Here is a 22,670-nt window from a genome sequence, read left to right as displayed (position 1 = left end):
ACATGTGAACTTATATAGGTGAAACAATTGCTTCAAGAGGTTAAATTTTGTGACATCCATATTATGAAGATGTATTGTGAAAATCAAGTTGCTCTCCACATTGCATCAAATCCAGTGTTTCACGAGAGGACTAAATATATAGAAATTGATTATCATTTTTTTCGTGAAAAGTAGTTGACTAAAGAAATATGCACTGAGTTTATTGGGTCAAACGATCAACTCGCAGATGTATTGACCAAGTCATTAAGGGGTCCTCAGATTCAGTTTATTTGTTCAAAGCTTGGTACATACAATTTGTATGCTCCAGCTTGAGGGGGAATGTTAGTATATTTATCGTATTTTATCATGATTATATTGTGTCAAGGGTTATCCTATTTATCATGATTATATTGTGTCTAGAATTATCCTATTTATCATGATTATATTGTGTCTAGGGTTACCTTATTTATCATGTAAGAGGGATCAATTAAGCCCTCTACAATTATTTTACAATTTAATTCTCAAGTGATATACTCCTCTGATTTAAATATATGTCATAAGTTCTATTATTTTTAAGTATAAATTCATTATTGTAAATTTTTAAATATAAAGATGTACAATAATTCATTTTCAATAATGTTTTGCTATTTATTTTATATTTTATATGTGATGCATCTACTTCAACTTTTAATAAATAAAATGATTTATTGCCTTGATGAACCTTTTTACAATCATTATTCATTTAATAAAATTATGTGATATTTTATTTCATAATTGATTAAATTGATGATTTTTAGAAATCCTAAACTTATCTCATCTGTTCTTGATATTTAATGGGTTATTTCTAAACCCAATGAAATTGGATTCCTAATTTTATCAATAAAACTTATTCTCCTATTCTCCCTTAATATATATATATATATATATATATATATATATATATATATATATATATATATATATATATATATATATATATATATATATTTTGGTGATTGAACACTTATAATAAATGAGAAGTAAATTTTTAATATTAAAAATACATAATGATAATAATAAATTGTAAATGGAAAGACAAAACATAATTATTTTTGAATTAAAAAAATTACAATAATAAAGTGATTTTAATTTAAAAAATATATGTAAGCATTGAAATTATTCTTGTGTGAAGATCACAAGGTGCTTCTTTACAATCCGAACAATAAAAAAAAAACCTTTGTATATGGAGAGAAATTGATACCTTTGAAATCAAATATAATTTGTAAAGTTTTTAAATGGTATTGTATTTCATCTACTTTTAACAAAAATCCCTTCTGAAATTAGGGTTTTGGGTATAGACAGAATGAAGTGTTCGCACAGAGGCAATGGCGACGGCGTCGGCGACGACGTGGGAGGTGGGAAAAATAAAGCAAGTGAGCAAGTAGAACACCACCACTCTCATGGTCACACGCTCCTAGTTCCTCAAACTCAAGAATCACATCAACAGTAGGTAACATTATTACTCACTCTTTAATCTCTTCAATTCACATACAACTCTAAATTCAATTTTTCATCCCTAATTAACTAACCCTACATGAACCCTAGCTCCGTCGCAAACGGCCGCGAAGTCCTCGACGAAGCCGCGACATACGGCAAGATGTTCGATGACCTCGGCCTGGCGGAGTGGGTCGTTAATACGTGTCGAGAGCTCGGAATGCGGATGCCACGACACGTGCAGCAGCGTTGCATACCGCCTATGCTAGAGGGTCGGCACGTGCTTGGCATCGACGAGACTCGGAGCAGAAAAATGGCGGCCTTCGTTCTTCCGATCCTACATCGACTCGCTGAGCACCCCTTCGGTGTTTTCGCAATCGTAGTGACGGCCACGCGCGAACTGGCGTTCCAGCTAGCAGAGCAGTTCCGCGCTCTAGGCTCTATCGTGCACCTCCGCATCAGGGTTGTGGTAGGCGGCATGGATATGCTCAAGCAGGCGAAGGATTTGGTTGCGAGGCCGCACCTCGTCATTGCCACACCTGGGAGAATCCACGTCTTGCTTCGTGATAACCCTGATATTTCTTCTGTTTTCTCTAGAACCAAGGTAGTGAGCTTGTAATTCGATTTGGAGCTGTGTTTGGATAAGCAGTTCGGTGTTGTTCTAGTTTTCAATTTATAGGTGCAAAAGTAGATTTAAAACCAAAACTTCAAACAAAATTAATCTCTTTTGGCCACATTTAAACTTAGTTTTAATATATGCATTTTTTTCTTTAGGGTTGCGCATTGAGCGTTCGAATATATGAACCGTTTAATGAAAGATTTGTTTCTACTATTACTTTTAATCTAACGCACAACTTTGTGCTAGAACTCATTAAATGGATTTAGGGTTCATAAACCCTAATTATTCCTCCCGTTTTCTCCTGAAACAAGGTAATGAATGCCCTGATTTAAAGCAGATTTAGATAAGCATTTTAATTATACTATTTTACCTATGGTATTGTTCATAATTATATGAATTAATATTTGACTTATGCTTCTGCAGTTTCTTGTCTTGGATGAAGCAGATCGAGTTTTGGATGCTTGTTTTCAGGAGGAATTGAAATTTATCTTTCAGTGCTTACCTGAAAATCGACAAAATCTGGTCTTTTCTACGACAACTACAAGTAATCTGCAAAAGTTGCGAGAACGTTACCAAGATAAGATGTATGTCTACAAGACATATGAAGGTTTTAAAACAATTGAATCACTTAAGCAATAGGGGATATTTACAATCCTGTCATCGCGCCACTTTCAACATATGTAAAATATCGATATAAAAAGCCTTTTTATAAAATATTATATCAAAGCGGGTTGATCCCGTTCTGGTTTCTGCCTCGTAATATTTGTCCAGTGCCACACTCCGTCTTTGCCCGCCATCGTTCGCTGCTGGCCAATGTCGTCCGCCGCCGACGACCGTCCGACCACCACCGTCGTCATCAGCCATTGTCCGTTGTCCACTGTCGCCGGCCACTGTCATTCATCGCTATCATAGTTTCGTTCGTCTAAACGCTTAGGGTTTTCTTGTTCCTCGCTCGTACTATTCGTATTCTTTAGAAATGGTGTTTGGTAGTACTGTTTCCTTCTCTGGAAGTCCATGAATTACCTCTGATAAGCTAAATGGAAAACATTATCTACCATGGTCTGCTGCCGTTGAAATGTGGTTCCTTGACCAAGGGCATTATGACCACCTTGAGCGAGATGGAAGCCATGTGCCCTACATCCCGATTTTGATCATCTCAAAGATCAACTTCTAACTAGTCATGAGGTCCCCTCCATGGAAACATTGACCACTCGCCTTCTGTGTGTCTCTGTACCTCAAACTCAAGAAGCGCATGAACTAGTGGAACCATCTGTCATGGTTGCCACACGAGGAAGAGGAGGACGTGGCACTAGAGGAGGAGGACGAGGAGGTTGGGGACGTCCTCAATGCACATACTGTAAAAGGATGGGTCACACTCAAGAGAATTTCTACTCCTTACAAGGTTTCCCTTCCAAAACCGCCAATATTTCGAAGACAGAAACTTCCACTTCGAAGACTAAAACGTCCAATTCTATGTTTTCTGAGGATGAATATCAAGAGTCTTTAAGCTTAAAGTCTAACAGCTTAGCACAACCATCTCAATCTCCCAATACATCAATAGCCTGCGATTCTTAAATACTTCTTAGGCATTGAAGTAGCGCAATCAAAAGATGGAGTTGTAATCTCCCAAAGGAAGTATGTTCTTGATATATTACAACAAACAGGCATGATTGATTGTAGACCGGTAGACAGTCCCATGGACCCAAACCAGAAATTAAGGACAGAAGAAGGTGAGTTATTCTTCGATCTTGAGAGGTATAGGAGGCTGGTTGGAAAATTGATTTATCTCACTATTACAAGGCCAGATCTATCCTTTCAAGTTGGAGTGGTTAGTAAGTTCATGCAGGCTCCATGTGTTCACCATTGGAATTGTTATATGAAGATAAAGGAAGCATTCAGGTCTCTGGGTATTGTGATGTAGATTGGGCAGGTTCACCTATTGATAGACGGTCTACTACAGGATATTGTGTTCTTCTGGGAGGAAACATTATTTCATGGAAAAGTAAGAAATAAAATGTAGTAGCTCGATCAACCGCTGAAGCCGAGTATAGGACAATGACATCACTAACATGTGAACTTATATGGGTGAAACAATTCCTTCAAGAGGTTAAATTTTGTGACATCCATACGATGAAGATGTATTGTGACAATCAAGCTGCTCTCCACATTGTATCAAATCCAGTGTTTCACGAGAGGACTAAACGTATAGAAATTGATTATCCTTTTGTTCGTGAAAAGTTGTTGATATTCACTGAGTTTATTGGGTCAAACGACCACACGAAGGCGCTCGTCCTACACTAGGATTATCTCCAAATGAAAGAATCCCTTTTCAACTAGGTTTACCAGGAAAATCGAACGGTCAATGACCATTCAGTGACGAACGTACTTTATCATAGTGAAATCTCATATACATAATCTTTTACATTCCAACTCATTTTTCTTAACTTATAACTTCATAACTTCAGAACTTTATAAAATTCCTATCATAATCAATCTTCATATCTCATACAGTACATATCATATAAGTTTCATATATTTCATACATTATAACCTAATTCCTTCATATTTCATTTCATCTCATCCAATAAACGAACGTTCAGACAGTTCAACAGCAAACAAATCAAATTAAATTAAATAAGCTTCCCTTACCTGGATACGTGATTGAACGGTCCAAAAGTAGGTTTTTGGTTCGCCCGACTACAGCTTTCTACCCTCAACGATCACTTAACTCTTCCAACTAAACCGAACCACATAAAAATCAAAAATAACTTAGACTACACCCCTGCATGCAACCAGAACTTGGTTTCGCATGTAACAAAAGATCGAACGACTAAGGGGAGAAAACTTACCAGCTCAAACTTGAAACTTGTTCGGTTCAAGATGAAGCTTGGGTCGCCAGGAACACTTCTACAGTTTTTGAATGATGATCGGAGAAGAGAAAAGGTTAGTTTTCGTAGAGAGAAGATAGGATTTCTAGTGAGAAGGAGGAGAAAATGAAAGATCAGATTTTTGGAAGAAGAAGGGTGCATGCAGAGAGAGTGGGAAGAAGGTTTCAGAAAATCATTTTTCTTCCCACGTAAAATGAGCGTCCGCTCTTCTGCTGACACCTGCATCCCACTATCTGATTTCAGATCCTCGTTTCTTGACACCTGGCGTCAGTGCAGAGGGTTTTGGGTGCGTTTTAAATGAGCTGACAGGAGGGGTTTTGGGTGCATATTTACGAGGTCTGACACAAGGGTTTTGGTTTGCGTTTTCCGAGGTCTGACAATATATATACATATATATATATACATATATATATATATACATACATATATATATATATATACATACATATATATATTGATGATAATAATATTAAAACATAATTATTTTTGAATTACAAAAATTACAATAATAAAGTGATTTTAATTTAAAAAATATATGTAAGCATTGAAATTATTCTTGTGTGAAGATCACGAAGTGCTTCTTTACAATCCAAACAATAAAAAAAACCTTTGTGTGTGAAGAGAAATCGATACCTTTGAAATCAAATACAATTTGTAAAGTTTTTAAATGGTATATTATTTCGCCTACTTTTAACAAAAACCCCTTCTGAAATTAGGGTTTTGGGTATAGACAGAATGAAGCGTTCGCGCAGAGGCAATGACGACGGCGTCGGCGACGTCGTGGGAGGTGGGAAAAATAAAGCAAGTGAAGTAGAACCCACCACTCTCATGGTCACACGCTACCAGTTCCTCAAACTCAAGAATCTCATCAACGGTAGGTAACATTATTACTCATTCTTTAATCTCTTCAATTCACATACAACTCTAATGCTTTGTTCTCTTTTGATGATTTGGGGGAGATGATTTGAATGGATTTGAGAGAATTTGGGGGTAATTTTTTTGTTGTTTTTTAAGTGGATTTGTGAGTAATTGAGAGTTGAGTTGGAAGTAAAATTTGTGAGAATTAGCCTAGGATTAGATTGATGTGACAGATAAAAAAAATTATTTAATTGGTAGAAATTGAAGATTACCAAAATACCCCTTGTTATTAAAGTAATATAAAATTATATTTATTAATAATATATTCATTGATGAAATGAATTTTAAATATTAAAAACAAAAAAGAAAGTAATAAAAAAATTAAGTAAAGTGAAATTATTTTTTTAAACTTCACCAACACAAAATAATTACAAATAAACTTCACCCACATAAATCATCATTATATAATATACACTTTTGTATTATTCAATCATGTTAATTTTATAAAAGTTACTACGTTATCTAATAAAGCTTCATATTCAAAAACATTTAAAATAATACGACAAGAATTATCACAGAAAAAAAAATTAAACTAAGACTTTTTAAAAGAAAAAAAATTGCGCATAGATGAATAAACTAAATTAGGACTTCAAAAGAGAAAACTTTCTTATCTATAACAATTTTATTAGAATTTACATTTGAAAGCGATTTTATGCATGGAAGACAATGTGTTTAGTTCTCTTTTCTCCTTAATTATTGTATAAGGGTAAAATAGCAATTTTATTGAAATCGTTTTAAATTTGCACAAAATGGGGAGTGCAATTTCATAATCCCGCAAATCATTGCTCTTCAATCCTTCCAAATCTATAAGAACGAACATGATATATTTCATAATTCTATCTTCAGAAATATGTTTGAACAGTACTATCCATGGATGCGAACACAACGTTAGAGATGAAAAGACGTTGATGTTTAGAGAGTCTGGCCCTCCCTCATTTTTATTATTTTTATTATTGTTATTTGTCAGAACCAGTAAAATCAAAAGTCAGAAACCAGTAAAATTCACACACGTATTTGTTTAGTGGAATTCACGTGTCAAGAAGGGAGCTCGACACTCAAATGACGAACGCCAGGTGTCATGTGGAAGAGGATCCGGAAATCAATTAGTGGAAAACAGGTGTCAACTGAAGAAGGGACGTCCGTTCTCAACTGTGGAGCAAAAACTTGAATCTTCAGAAAAATCTACCCCACTCTCTGCATGCACCCTCTTTCCAGATTTCTGAAGAACCCCCTTTTCTCCTTCTTCTCTCTAGAAAACCCTCCCTTCTCTCTACTGTAACTTACCCTTCTCTACTCCGATCACCGTTCAAGCACCGTGGAAGCATTCCCGGCGTCCCAAGCTTCATCTTGAACCGATTGAGTTTCCAGTTTCAACTGGTGAGTCTTCTCCCCTTAGTCGTTCGTTCTTTTGTTACATGCAAACCACGTTTTGGTTTCATACGAGGGTGTAGTCTAAGTTATCTTGGTTTCTTACTGATTGGTTTAGTTTGGAAGAGTTTGGTTGAGCGTTGAGAGTAGAAGAAATCTTAATTTCCGTGAAGTGAGATTTATTCTGAAGGACGTACGTTCACTTTAAGAGGTAAGGGAAGCTTATCTAATTTAATTGTATGTTATTGTACGTTCGTGATTATTAAATGCATGTTGATGAATGGTTGAGTGTATGTATTGAGGATGAATGCTGGTATCATTGTCTATGTGGAATATGAATTTGTGGTATGATATGAATCATATGAAGTATGCGTATTGATGTTAATATGAGTTTTCATAAATCTATGAGGTTAGGAAGTTACAAATTAAGAAAAATGAGTTTGAGTGTAAATAAATTCTGGAAATGAAACTTCATTATGATATAATACGTTCGTTACTGAATGGTCATTGACCGTTCGATTTTAATAGTAAACCTAGTAAAAATGGGATTCTTTCATTTGGAGAGAACCCTAGTTGAGGACGAGCGTCCTCGCGTGGTAATACTATGTTTGAGCGTTCGGCCAAGCATAGTTGTATCTGAATAGCCCTTGATAAAGTAATATATATATATATATATATATAATGGTATAATTTTGTGTTCGTAAGTGCTCGGTCTTATACCGAGCGCTCGTATTGAACAATGCTCGGTCTCATACCAAGCGCTCGTACTAAGTAGAGCTTGGTCTTACACCTAGCGCTCGTACTAAGTAGTGCTCGGTCTTACACCTAGCGCTCGTACTGAGTAGCGCTCGTATTTGTTTCTTATATAGCGTGTTCGGTCATTGACGGGCATTAGGTTTCTATAATTGAATTATTATAAATATGAATCTTTAACATCTTGATGTGTCTATATTCATTTGGATCCGGCCTAGAGCCTACGTACTTACTCTATTCTTTTAGTGTGGGTTTGAACTCACGAGAGTCAGTTCATTCAACTGATTCACGTGGTAAATAAGGTTCGTCATATAGGGTATATTATTGTAATCGGTCTTACTCTATTCTGGAACTGGAGACCTCCCTGTCTCGTTCCAAGCGTTCGTCCTCGTTTTGAGTAAGGATAGAACATTCGGTATTTGGTGTCGTCATAAACTTTTGAACAAAGATGAAATTTAACTATTTGGTAATAAAGATGAATTTGAGAATAGTGATAATGAAAGATGGGATTGAGAATGATTATGAATGAAATAAGAAGAGAATGTGATGTGAATGAAATGATGTGAAGTTGAACGAGCGTTCCGGGGAGGAACGACTCATGTATGAATATTGGAATTGGTAAAGTATGACTGTAGGCATGCTAATGCTGGCTGTTCATCCTGATGTTTCGTGAGTACTCGTCCTCACGTAGAGGAGGGTAGGTCATGTGTGGAAACGGCAGGAGGTCCCATCCTTAGGGGTACTTTGGATGAATAGGATTAACCTCGGGTGGCAGCTGTTGAGTGTATCCCAGTTACTACACCACCCGAGTGCACGAACGCCTGTAGCTACACAGATTCATATAGTCCGGAGAGTCAGTCTAGTAATAGACTTTGAATGATATGTTTGACGAAATATACCTTGTTTTGTTGATTGTTTGAAATGCATGTTTATACTTGAATTAAATTACATAAGCGTACCCTACGTTTCCTGTCGTCTCTGGTTTTGTACGTCCGTCCTTGTCATTGCAATGATCATTCATGTGGATGTGAGCAGAAGGAGACGAGTGGCTGGAAGGGGCGCTGGAAGAAGAAAATTTGGAAGAAATCGAAGTCAAGACCGGAGAGTAGGACGTTCGGACAATAGTCTAGTTGTAGTAAGGTGGACGTCCGCTCACCTTTCCTTTTGTTTAAGTATGAACGATCGGTATTGTTATTTTTGTAAACCGGTCGCATAGTTTGGGTAGTGAGGTACGGTTTTAAATTGTAACTCTTTTTGTAAGGCCGTTCGGCCATGAGCGTACGCTCGACTCTAGTGTAAGACTGATTATGGATTATTATTAATGTGATTATTCTAATATATAGTTTATTGCTGTATTTTTGGGATGTTACATTAGTGATATCAGAGCAGTTTTGTTCCTTAAGGAACACTGTAGGGTATGAGCATACTATGCTTGTGCTGTGTGCTTAACGTTCGTTTGATGAGTGTATCAAACTCTCTGAAAGTGACTAATGATTGTTTTCTCTGCTTATCAGAGAGAACTAATGGCACCAAGACCTCCTCCTCAACCTACCGAACGTGATGCGTCTGACCACACCAGACTACTGGAATCAGTAATAGAGGCGCTTCAACAGCAGAACGCTGTTTTGGTGCAGCAGAACACGGTCGCTTTGCAGAATTTGGAGGCCGCACGGGCAAAATCTGAAGCTACCCGAAGACAGCTGATGGAGATCATAGAAATCACTAGGAATATTACCAGAGCGTCCACTTCCTCTGGGAATAATCGGACCGAGTGGAGTTTGGAGAATTTCCTCCAACATCATCCAGCTAAGTTCAATGAGAAGTGTCTCCCTGATGAGGTGGAGAGGGCTAAAGTATTAGAGAAGAACGTGACAAAAGTGGAGCAGCACAAGAAGCAACAACAACAAGTAATAAGAGGAACCATATCTTCAAGGAACAATACTAACCCAAGGGGGACGCCTTACGCCCGTCCAGTGTTGCCATCTACTTCTGGTGGGTCTTAGTCACAATCTTTGGTGACTGCTGGTCGGTTTGGACAGCAAGGGACCGTAAAATGTTTTAAGTGTGGAGGGCCACACTACCGATCGTTGTGTCCTCAATTGGGGGAAGCAAAATATTGCACTCGCTTCAGGAGGAGCGAGCATGTGAAGAACGAGTGCAACAGGGGAAGACGGTTGGTAATAAGGCCACCAAATACTAGAAGGAATCAACCAATGGGTGGTGGCCGAGCGCAAGCAACTGGTCGTATATATGTCTTAACGGACGCTGAAGCAACAAGCTCAGGTACACCTCTCACCGGCACTTGTTTATTTTATGGAATGCCTTGTTGGACGTGTTTAATTATTGTGAGAAGGAAGCTGTTTGATCTGGTGGTGTAAACACCAGCAATTGAGTTAGTTTGGATATCCAACCTGTGAGATAGATCTTTATTATTATGTTAGTAAGAGTGTTGTTTTCTAGAATTGACTAACTTAGGAGATACTTCACGTGAATGGTGTGCCGACGTTCGGTATCTATTAAGTTAGACCGTTCGGTAGCAAGAGTCTAACCGAACGGTAATAGTAAACGTTTGAATTGTTGAGTCCTCTTGAAGAGGCGCCAAGGCTATTTACTCGGAGTAAAGTTTAGTCTCTTTTGCACAAATGCCAGGTGTTAGATTAATATCAGTAATTGTTTTTTTCAAAGTAGCATTAGCAGAGTGGATGGAACTCCAAAATCAGTTTAGTTAAATTTAACATGTCATTATAGAGTACGATTATATGGCTGGCATACAAGAAGAATGAATCAGAGTGGAACATTTGAGAGCATTGCTAGGAGTGTTAAAGATAAGAAGAGTTGTGTGTAGAATTGTTCGAAGTGTGAATTACTGGATGAGCAAAGTGCAAATACTAGGGCGTGTGTAAGCAGTGATAAACCGAGAGTTGGGTTTAGTTGAGAGTTTCAGGAAGTTAATATTATAAGTAAGGATACGAACGCTATCAAGGGCCTCAGTTGGAATTAGAGAGTGAACCGTTCGGTAGAACCGATCGAAAGTGAGTAATGAGAAGATTTTGAGTTAGGAATGGACGGATCTTGAAGATTCAGCTAAAAGATTGTGTCCTTTATAGTGATTTGAGAGATTGATTTTTGAGAGGTCATCACAATCAATTTAGTAGTTGGGTTCATAAACAGAAGTAGCTCAGTTTATGTGTTATAATGTGACCTGTCAAAAGGTGAAGGAAGAACTTCAGACATCGAACGGAAATGCTATAACATTACCATAAAATTCATCACTAACTTTCACGATCAGTCATAAGGTTAGGATGCTATTAGAGTTACTGAAAGTAGATTGACCAAGAATTTTCGCTTTACAGTCATCGGTTTGAGGACTTAACGATAATGATTGGTTCAACTCTACAGTAGGGAAGTGGATTGATTGCTTAGAATACAATCTGGTAGCAATTCAGGTAGAAATTTTCAATTCATCTCTAGGTTTTATGTGACCATTGAAGAGTAAGTTGGGCAACCAGTTGAAGACTGGTTCGGTTATCATTCTAGAGGAAGGGCTTGACGAATAGAACGATTCAGACGTTCGTATATCTGTACGAACGTCTGCTTTGAATCAATTAAGGGTCAGAAATGAAGTCTCGTTTTCTCCAAGAACCAAGAAATCCATTCTCTGCCTAAACCTAAGACATTTGATATTCTCTTTCAATCCCTTGAGAATTACCTATACTCTCTTCTTCAAACAGTAACTGTCAGTTAGACTCAGCTTTTAATTTTATTCATTTGGTTTCTTGTGATTAATCGTTTGGTTTTTGTCTGATCAATTGTGGCCAAACATTCTCTTTCTTCTAAGCGTTCGGTTATGAACGAACGTTCGGATTTGTTGGTCGCTAGGTTTCGTTCGTTCCTTAGCGTTCGTCACTTATGTTCTTTATTTCGATCAGCTATATATATGTATATATCGTAACATATCTTGGTTTTTAATAATAATTCTATGATATTCAGATTATTCTTTTTGTGTTTTCTCTCCACTGTTTCTCTGGTCTCTTCTGCTTCTCTGTTTCACCCTCGAATCCAATAGTAACAAACTCCCATATTAATTCTTTGCCTCTTGGAAGACTTGTGACTCTTCCTAATAGTAATTTTTCTCATTCGGTATTTATGTTACCGATCGGTTAACCTTTCAAAGCCATTATCTCTTTATGTAAAGGTTATCAATCGATTCCTTACTTCAGAGTTCTTCTGAAGTTCACTCTCTTTCCATATTTTGCCACCTCTTGAGCAGATTAATTATTTTGCCACGTATTGAATTGCTTAGATGATTTCTGTAAGTATCTGCTTTATTTGATTTATGTTGGATATTTTCTACTTCTTTTCTCTGTGTAGACTTTTTGAGAGCTGTGTAAATTCTGTGTGTTTTCTTGTGAGTTTTTATTTTTTTCTGTCTGCTGAATTTTGTGTCGCCTCCCTAAAAGTCCTTTGAACCATTCCCTGATTTGCGTCTTAATTTTGCCCAGGAGTGCAAAAGACTAAGTGTGGTCTATTTTGATTAATCATTATTTTCTTCACTTCACTTAGTTTATTGTGCTAAAATTAATCGGGGAATTGTGCTTAATTGTCCAGTATTTCCCCGTTTTTACTGATTGAGCTTAATCCGATCAGAAATTCTTATTTTAGTTAATTTGAATTATCTGAGGTTAATTATTTGCAGGAAATATTGTTGGATAATATTTGGAAACATAAACTGGGATAGTTGGAAAAATATTCACACACTGTATTTGAAAGAAGTTGTACTGCATTGATTTATTCTTTATGTTGATCCGTGTAAATGATGGGATATTTTTCTTGAATTTGTAGAAGCAAAATTTGATTTGGAACTCCTACACATCACACGGCCAAACCATGTTGAAAAGCACATGAAATAAAAGAGGAGACCACTACATTGCAAACTCACGGTTTTATAATTCTTTTGGAAGATAACAATTTTATTTTGGAGGAAACCACACTCTTTAAGAAAAGGCTACGACAACTCCTTGTTCCCAAATGAAGAATTTTGCAATTGGCAAGAATTTGGAATGAAGAAGGGCCACCAAATGAAAGTTCACGTGAGTTCATGGAATTTTATTATATTAAGGGAAGTGGTTTCATGGCCCCGCTAGCTTGAAAATTTGGAGAAAGAAACAACACATCACTCACGGTCTTGGAAAGAATAATGGAAGCACACTTTTTCTTGGCTGAACGTGATTTTTAAGTGGCTTCTTGGCCATTAATTGAAGAAAAAAAGCCACCACTCACGTTTTATTCCCTATTCAAGGTTATTTTGGCATTTAGTTAATGGCTAGGGAGCACCAAGAAGTTCTGAATTTTATTTGAAGTAAGAGTAAAGAGAGGGGACCACGTTGCTTTCCATATTGCACATCCAATAATTAACGTGAAGCTTGCTGAAACAAGGGGGCACTTCACCACTTTCTATACATTTTGGCTGCAACTCACATAAAGAAGGAAGAGGGAAGTGGACGGCCCACTTTGACTACATGTGCAGATTTTAATTCCCATGTTTTTCCACTACACGGTTTTGAGTCTTCAATTGATAACAAAAGCACAAGCCATCACGTTGAGGGAAAGAAGCAACACACCCATGAGAAGCTTGGAAGCTGCAAGGTGAAGAGAGACACGGCCATGGCAGCAGCTCACGCAGCACTTGAAGAAGAAGACGCCCAACACAAGGCCTTGGAAGAAGGAGAACCGTCCAGCAGAAGAGGCTTCACGGTCCAGCAGCTTGAAGCTGGAGTAGCCACCTGCAGCAAGGCCAAGGAGAGGAGCACAGGGGAGATGAAGCGATTTTAGAGTAGTTTAGGAGTAGTGTAAGAAACACTCTCGGTTCCTCTCTTCCAGGGGTTCTCAGTTTCCATTTCAAACAGTGCAAAAATGTAGTTCTTATTTCTCAAGCAGTATAAGTTTGTCATAGTAGTTTGCTCGTTGAATTTTTACCTATTCAAGAATTTTATTTTCAAGTGTTCATTCATTTTCAGTGCTTTTAATTTTACCGTCTCTTTTATTTTATCGTTTATTGTTTTCTACACCGTTCAATTCTACCGTTTCTGAATATTTACTGTTCCATTTTTACCATCTTTTACCATTCAGTTTTTACAGTCTTTAAAATTTACTTCAGTGTTTTTAATTTTGTGTTATTTAATTTCTAGTCAACTTTAATTTTACCACAACAAACACAATCACAAAACCCCCCTTCGTGTAAAAAAATCTGAGACTGAACCAACTCAAAATTGGTCATTGAGAGACGACCTAGGAGTCACTTCCTAGTTATACTGCATTAATTCGTGCACATCAAATTTGTATGACCGCGACAGTCGTATCACACACCAAGTACTACAAGATGAAAGTCATAATATTAGCGAAAGTGGTCCGGAACGAGAAGAATGACGACATTACGAGGGAAGTTGAAGATTTCAAGCAGGGACAAGTACTCCCGTCTATTTTTTTTTTGTATGCCTTAATTTTCGAGGACGAAAATTTTTGTAGTTAGGGGGAATGTCAGAACCAGTAAAATCAAAAGTCAGAAACTAGTAAAATTCACACATGTATTTGTTTAGTGGAATTCACGTGTCAAGAGGGGAGCTCGACACTCAGATGACGAACGCCAGGTGTCATGAGGAAGAGGATCCAGAAATCAGTTAGTGGAAAATAGGTGTCAACTGAAGAAGGGACGTCCGTTCTCAACTGTGGAGCAAAAACTTGAATCTTCAGAAAAATCTACCCCACTCTCTGCATGCACCCTCTTTCCAGATTTCTGAAGAACCCCCTTTTCTCCTTCTTCTCTCTAGAAAACCCTCCCTTCTCTCTACTGTAACTTACCCTTCTCTACTCCGATCACCGTTCAAGCATCGTGGAAGCATTCCCGGCGTCCCAAGCTTCATCTTGAACCGATTGAGTTTCCAGTTTGAACTGGTGAGTCTTCTCCCCTTAGTCGTTCGTTCTTTTGTTACATGCAAACCACGTTTTGGTTTCATACGAGGGTGTAGTCTAAGTTATCTTGGTTTCTTACTGATTGGTTTAGTTTGGAAGAGTTTGGTTGAGCGTTGAGAGTAGAAGAAATCTTAATTTCCGTGAAGTGAGATTTATTCTGAAGGACGTACGTTCACTTTAAGAGGTAAGGGAAGCTTATCTAATTTAATTGTATGTTATTGTACGTTCGTGATTATTAAATGCATGTTGATGAATGGTTGAGTGTATGTATTGAGGATGAATGCTGGTATCATTGTCTATGTGGAATATGAATTTGTGGTATGATATGAATCGTATGAAGTATGCGTATTGATGTTAATATGAGTTTTCATAAATCTATGAGGTTAGGAAGTTACAAATTAAGAAAAATGAGTTTGAGTGTAAATAAATTCTGGAAATGAAACTTCATTATGATACTGAATGGTCATTGTCCGTTCGATTTTAATAGTAAACCTAGTAAAAATGGGATTCTTTCATTTGGAGAGAACCCTAGTTGAGGACGAGCGTCCTTGTGTGGTAATACTATGTTTGAGCGGTCGGCCAAGCATAGTTGTATCCGAATAGCCCTTGATAAAGTAATATATATATATATATATATATATATATATATATATATATATATATATATATAATGGTATAATTTCGTGTTCGTAAGTGCTCGGTCTTATACCGAGCGCTCGTATTGAACAGTGCTCGGTCTCATACCAAGAGCTCGTACTAAGTAGTGCTCGGTCTTACACCTAACGCTCGTACTAAGTAGTGCTCGGTCTTACACCTAGCGCTCGTACTAAGTAGTGCTAGGTCTTAAACCAAGCGCTTGTATTCGTTTCTTATATATTCTATATTGATGAAAAATAGCGTTCGTCCAAATTCAGTAAATCCTTTTACCGTGTTCGATCATTGACGGGCATTAGGTTTCTGTAATTGAATTATTATAAATATGAATCTTTAACGTCTTGATGTGTCTATATTAATTTGGATCCGGCCTAGAGCCTACGTACTTACTTTATTCTTTTAGTGTGGGTTTGAACTCACGAGAGTCAGTTCATTCAACTGATTCACGTGGTAAATAATGTTCATCATATAGGGTATATTATTGTAATCGGTCTTACTCTATTCTGGAACTGGAGACCTCCCTGTCTCGTTCCAAGCGTTCGTCCTCGTTTTGAGTAAGGATAGAACGTTCGGTATTTGGTGTCGTCATAAACTTTTGAACAAAGATGAAATTTAACTATTTGGTAATAAAGATGAATTTGAGAATAGTGATAATGAAAGATGGGATTGAGAATGATTATGAATGAAATAAGAAGAGAATGTGATGTGAATGAAATGACTGTGAAGTTGAACGAGCGTTCCGGGGAGGAACGACTCATGTATGAATATTGGAATTGGTAAAGTATGATTGTAGGCATGCTAATGCTGGCTGTTCATCCTGATGTTTCGTGAGTACTCGTCCTCACGTAGAGGAGGGTAGGTCATGTGTGGAAACGACAGGAGGTCCCGTCCTTATGGGTACTTTGGATGAATAGGATTAACCTCGGGTGGCAGGTGTTGAGTGTATCCCAGTTACTACACCACCCGGGTGTACGAACGCCTATAGCTACACAGATTCATATAGTCCGGACAGTCAGTCTAGTAATAGGCTTTGAATGATATGTTTGACGAAATATACCTTGTTTTGTTGGATTGTTTGAAATGCATGTTTATACTTGAATTAAATTACATAAGCTTACCCTGCGTTTCCTGTCGTGTCTGGTTTTGTACGTCCGTCCTTGTCATTGCAATGATCATCCATGTGGATGTGAGCAGAAGGAGACGAGCGGCTGGAAGAGGCGCTGGAAGAAGAAAATTTGGAAGAAATCGAAGTCAAGACTAGAGAGTAGGACGTTTGGACAATAGTCTAGTTGTAGTAAGGTGGACGTCCGCTCACTTTTCCTTTTGTTTAAGTATGAACAATCGGTATTGTTATTTTTGTAAACCGGTCGCATAGTTTGGGTAGTGAGGTACGGTTTTAAGTTGTAACTCTTTTTGTAAGGTCGTTCGGCCATGAGCGTACGCTCGACTCTAGTGTAAGACTGATTATGGATTATTATTAATGTGATTATTCTAATATATAGTTTATTGCTGTATTTTTGGGATGTTACATTATTAGTATTTAATAATTTAAGTAGTTATTTATTTATATAATTATATACATGTTCTGAGTAGTTAATATATATTAATTTTATATTCATTTTTATTGAGGATTTTAAATAATATTATTAATGTTTTATTTATTTTATATATCATAATGTACGTTTTGTGATTTCTTATAACTACTAAAATATTATTTATTAACTACTTATTAATTTTCTCTTATAATGTTACTGTTATCACTATTCAAAGAAACATAAAGTATACTCCGTCAAATTATTTTATCAACATGATTCGAGAAATTATGATTTACTAACATTTAATAGTGGATCAAATTTATAAACATTGTATGCCTAATTGGCTAGTAAAATTAGTTAACAAATATTTTTATTTTCTTATGGTCCCTTTTTTATATATGTTTAATACTTTGTTGGTATTATTTGTCTTGTTACGGTTTTAATATATTTTCGGTATCAAGTATATGCATAAAAATTACATTTTAGGTCAATCTTAGGAAAGAAAAAACAATTAAATATTGAATGATGTAACATCCCAAAATACAGTAATTACCATAATTCAGAATTTATTACAATTAACAGTAACGTAAACAGTCTTTGTATTAACACAGGTTAAAAAGAAGCCGAACGACGTCAGTACAGAAGAACGTACGCTCAAAATAGAATTCAGTGATAAACAGGACGAACGGTTTTACAAAACATTTAACCGCACGCCCAACTATTCTACCATTTACATCACTAATCTAACGAGCGCTCTAAGGCTCGGCCTTGACTTCCACCTCAACCAGATTTGCATCTTCCAAATTTTCTTCTTCCAGCATTTCTTCAAGAGATGCACCACCATCTGCTCAATCCACATGGATGATCATTGCGAGACAAGACGAACGTACATGGACAGTGGACAACACAATGGAAATGCAAGGGTAAGCTTATAATATTTAATTTATACAATTAACACATACATTTACATTTCGATTCACACATACAACATGTAACTTATCAAATAATAATCATAGAAATACGTATATAAGACAGACCGTCCGGACTGTATGAACCATGTAGTTACAAGCGTCCTTGCACCCGAGTGGTGTACTAGCCGGGATATACCTAATCAGCTACCACTCGAGGTTAATCCCTCGCCCATAACTAAGCGATGAACGAAGGACCTCCTGCCATTCCCACGCATGACTACCCCCTTCTACGTGAAGATGAGTATCACTGAATATCAGGATGGACCACGAGTCCTAACTTATCCATGTTCATACTTTACCAAAATTTAACATTTAATACATCTGAGTCGTTCCTCCATGGAACGCTCGTTTAAATTCCATAATCATAAAATCACTTAATATAACGTTCGCACTGTAATTTATCATAATTCATAATCAATCTCATCTTTAACTTTAAGAGTACAAAAGAACGAACGTTCAGTCCCTTGAAGAAATAGGACGAACGTTCAAATATAGTACTGGATGGACAGACGTGACTCCCTGTTTGACCAGTTAAATGAACTGACTCGACTTGAAGTATACTGGTACTTAGAAAATATTTGTGATAACACATGAACCAGATTTAATATACAATGGCGTGTCAAGAATACTTAGAATCATATTTGAAGATGGTTGCATAATGAAAACTAAGGCCAGAGATTTAACGGACGTACGGAGAATGAATGTCTAATACTTTAGTACGAACGCTATTTTATCAAATAATTATTCAAGTAGTACGAGCGCTTGATATGAGACCTTGCGCGATTTAGAACGGACGCTCGTTATAAGGACGAACGCTTGGTAGAATACCGTGCGCCGTTTAAGACGAACGTTCGACATAAGACCGAACGCTATCAAAGACGAACGCTCGACATAAGGCCGAACGCTATCAAAGACGAACGCTCGACATAAGGCCGAACGCTATCAAAGACGAACGCTCGACATAAGGCCGAACGCTATCAAAGACGAACGCTCGACATAAGGCCGAACGCTATCAAACACGAACGCTCGACATAAGGCCGAACGCTATCAAAGACGAACGCTCGACATAAGGCCGAACGCTCATTCACTCAAATGGGGACGCTCGTTCTCGAGCAGAATTCTTTCCAAATGAAAGGATTCCATTCTAAGTTATTTTAAGGAAAAACCGAACGGTCTAAGACCGTACAGTGACGAGCGTCATTTATCAAAGGGAATGATTTAAGTTTCAGATTTCTCAACCTTAACAAATTTCCAGATTTCAATAATTTAACTTATACTTTATACTTCAAATGAATCTCAAATTTATGAACTTTATAACTTTCACTTCCAGATTAATTCACATTCAACAATCAACATATTTATAACTCTTACATTGCCATATTCATCTATCATTCATACGTATCAAACCAACATGCAGTTCAACAACCCAGAAATCATATCAGATATCAGAGAACGTTCATAACAGCTTAAACTTCATATTTTTCATACATGCAACTCAGATCATACGACATACAGGTATAAATTAAACATATAAGCTTCCCTTACCCGGATTGGCAACCAAACTTGTCTTAGATGCAACAGTGGCTTCGCCCAACTACGCTTTTCTTACGTTCTTGACTCTTCCAAAACAAATCTAACCACAGAATACAGAACACTGAGACTACAAGCTTGCATGCAACTATGATCATAATTCATAATCATAAAATCACTTAATATAACGTTCGCACTGTAATTTATCATAATTCATAATCAATCTCATCTTTAACTTTAAGAGTACAAAAGAACGAACGTTCAGTCCCTTGAAGAAATAGGACGAACGTTCAAATATAGTACTGGATGGACAGACGTGACTCCCTGTTTGACCAGTTAAATGAACTGACTCGACTTGAAGTATACTGGTACTTAGAAAATATTTGTGATAACACATGAACCAGATTTAATATACAATGGCGTGTCAAGAATACTTAGAATCATATTTGAAGATGGTTGCATAATGAAAACTAAGGCCAGAGATTTAACGGACGTACGGAGAATGAATGTCTAATACTTTAGTACGAACGCTATTTTATCAAATAATTATTCAAGTAGTACGAGCGCTTGATATGAGACCTTGCGCGATTTAGAACGGACGCTCGTTATAAGGACGAACGCTTGGTAGAATACCGTGCGCCGTTTAAGACGAACGTTCGACATAAGACCGAACGCTATCAAAGACGAACGCTCGACATAAGGCCGAACGCTATCAAAGACGAACGCTCGACATAAGGCCGAACGCTATCAAAGACGAACGCTCGACATAAGGCCGAACGCTATCAAAGACGAACGCTCGACATAAGGCCGAACGCTATCAAACACGAACGCTCGACATAAGGCCGAACGCTATCAAAGACGAACGCTCGACATAAGGCCGAACGCTCATTCACTCAAATGGGGACGCTCGTTCTCGAGCAGAATTCTTTCCAAATGAAAGGATTCCATTCTAAGTTATTTTAAGGAAAAACCGAACGGTCTAAGACCGTACAGTGACGAGCGTCATTTATCAAAGGGAATGATTTAAGTTTCAGATTTCTCAACCTTAACAAATTTCCAGATTTCAATAATTTAACTTATACTTTATACTTCAAATGAATCTCAAATTTATGAACTTTATAACTTTCACTTCCAGATTAATTCACATTCAACAATCAACATATTTATAACTCTTACATTGCCATATTCATCTATCATTCATACGTATCAAACCAACATGCAGTTCAACAACCCAGAAATCATATCAGATATCAGAGAACGTTCATAACAGCTTAAACTTCATATTTTTCATACATGCAACTCAGATCATACGACATACAGGTATAAATTAAACATATAAGCTTCCCTTACCCGGATTGGCAACCAAACTTGTCTTAGATGCAACAGTGGCTTCGCCCAACTACGCTTTTCTTACGTTCTTGACTCTTCCAAAACAAATCTAACCACAGAATACAGAACACTGAGACTACAAGCTTGCATGCAACTATGAACCCTAGCTTTCCAGAAACCTAAGGACGAGCTATGGAAGGGGACTTACCAGTTTTAGTCCTTGAAGCTGTTCGGTCCAGTGGATAGCTCTCAGTGCAACGGACGTTCCTACGGTGCTGGAAATGGGATCGGAGGATAAACGTGAGGATTTACAGTAGAGAGAAGTTTAGGGTTTCTAGAGAGAAGTTGGAGAAAACGAAAGGTTGGGTTCTGAGGAAGAAGATGAATGGTGCAGGTGAGTGGAAGGGTTTTTCAAAAATCACTTTTGTTCCTTCCAATTCCAGACAAACGAGTGTCTCGTTTTCGGACACCTGCACTCCCATTCTGACTTCAGAACCTTCCAACGTGACAAGTGGCATGCGTGCATGCAGAGTTTAGTGCGCTTTTAATTCCTGCGCGTGTGATGTGGTGCGTTTTCAGTGCACAGCAGAGATCAAATCAGAGTTGGGAGTGGGTTTTAATGGAATTAACATTGATTGTGGTGCGTGCTAAGTGGTGAGGTGTCAGAATTTATCTTTGCTAATTATCCAGGGTTTCACATTCTCCCTAACTACAAAAATTTTCGTCCTCGAAAATTAAAACTTACCCGTAAACAAGTGTGGATACAAGTCCCTCATTGCACTCTCTACCTCCCACGTTGAATCTCCAGTTGATAACAGTTGAAAAACTGTTATTTTCATGCTTAAAAGTGATACTAAAAGCAACCTTTAGACTTAGAAACTAGCTTGAAATCATGCATTTTGTTTATATTTTCAGAAATAAGAGAGCTGGACAGGTTTATGCTTGATTTGAGTGTTTTTGTGCAGGTTTTTAGGTGAATTTGGTGAAAGAAGTGAAGAATGAGAGAGAGGACATTAGAAAAGACAAGAAAGAGTGCAAAAAGGAGATGTCGAAGGCACCGCTCAGCGGCAAACTACCGCTGAGCGGCACTCAAGAGGTGGCGTTGGAACCGCTGAGGGGCAAATGGCCGCTGAGGGGAAGAAAGAAGACGCGTAACCACCGCTGAGCGGTAAATGGCGCTGAGCGGCACTTTTTGGGCTTGGACTTTTATAATCTTTTGTAACTCTAGATTAGTATTTAAGGGCTTGCACGTCCTTTAGTTAGTATCTTTGGCAGAAACGAGGCAAACACTCTCTCTTTCACCCCTTTGAAGGAGGATCTTGGATGCTCAGGCTACCTCTTCACCTTTATTGGGTTTATTCTTTCATACTTTCATTGTTATTCATCTAGGTTCACCATGAATATGGTGAACTAAACCTTGTATGTTTGTTGGGGAATCAATGTAATCTCTTGAAGCTCTCATATATGGATTTGTTGAATACATCTTTGAATTAAGACATATGCTTTCTTTTCATCATTAGTTAGGGTTTTTCCTCTTTGCTCAATGCTTGCATTGTTTAACTCATTCTAATGCATGATTATTGGTTTTGTTGATACGGACACGTACGGGGAAATCTAGATCCGGGGAATTTCTCCCAATATTTTACTGACAATATTATATTGGTTGCCTTAAGCTCCTGCGGTA

The 22,670-nt window shown here is 37.5% G+C and overlaps 1 protein-coding gene across 1 annotated transcript; it reads left to right on the top strand.

The window, feature by feature from the left end:
* Positions 1–1,321: 1,321 nt before the first annotated feature.
* LOC148200325 (DEAD-box ATP-dependent RNA helicase 36-like) lies at positions 1,322–2,710 on the top strand. The gene is made up of 3 exons (XM_088111693.1): positions 1,322–1,464; positions 1,564–2,056; positions 2,495–2,710. The coding sequence occupies exons 1-3, from the start codon at positions 1,322–1,324 to the stop codon at positions 2,708–2,710; spliced, it is 852 nt and encodes a 283-aa protein (XP_087967819.1).
* Positions 2,711–22,670: the final 19,960 nt, after the last annotated feature.

This window comes from Vigna umbellata, chromosome 4 (assembly GCF_029865625.1).
Source record: "Vigna umbellata cultivar VRB3 chromosome 4, Vumbellata_1.0, whole genome shotgun sequence".
Classification (NCBI taxonomy): Eukaryota; Viridiplantae; Streptophyta; class Magnoliopsida; order Fabales; family Fabaceae; genus Vigna; species Vigna umbellata.
Note: the sequence above shows the minus strand (reverse complement) of the source record. Positions and strands in the feature narration are given on the sequence as shown.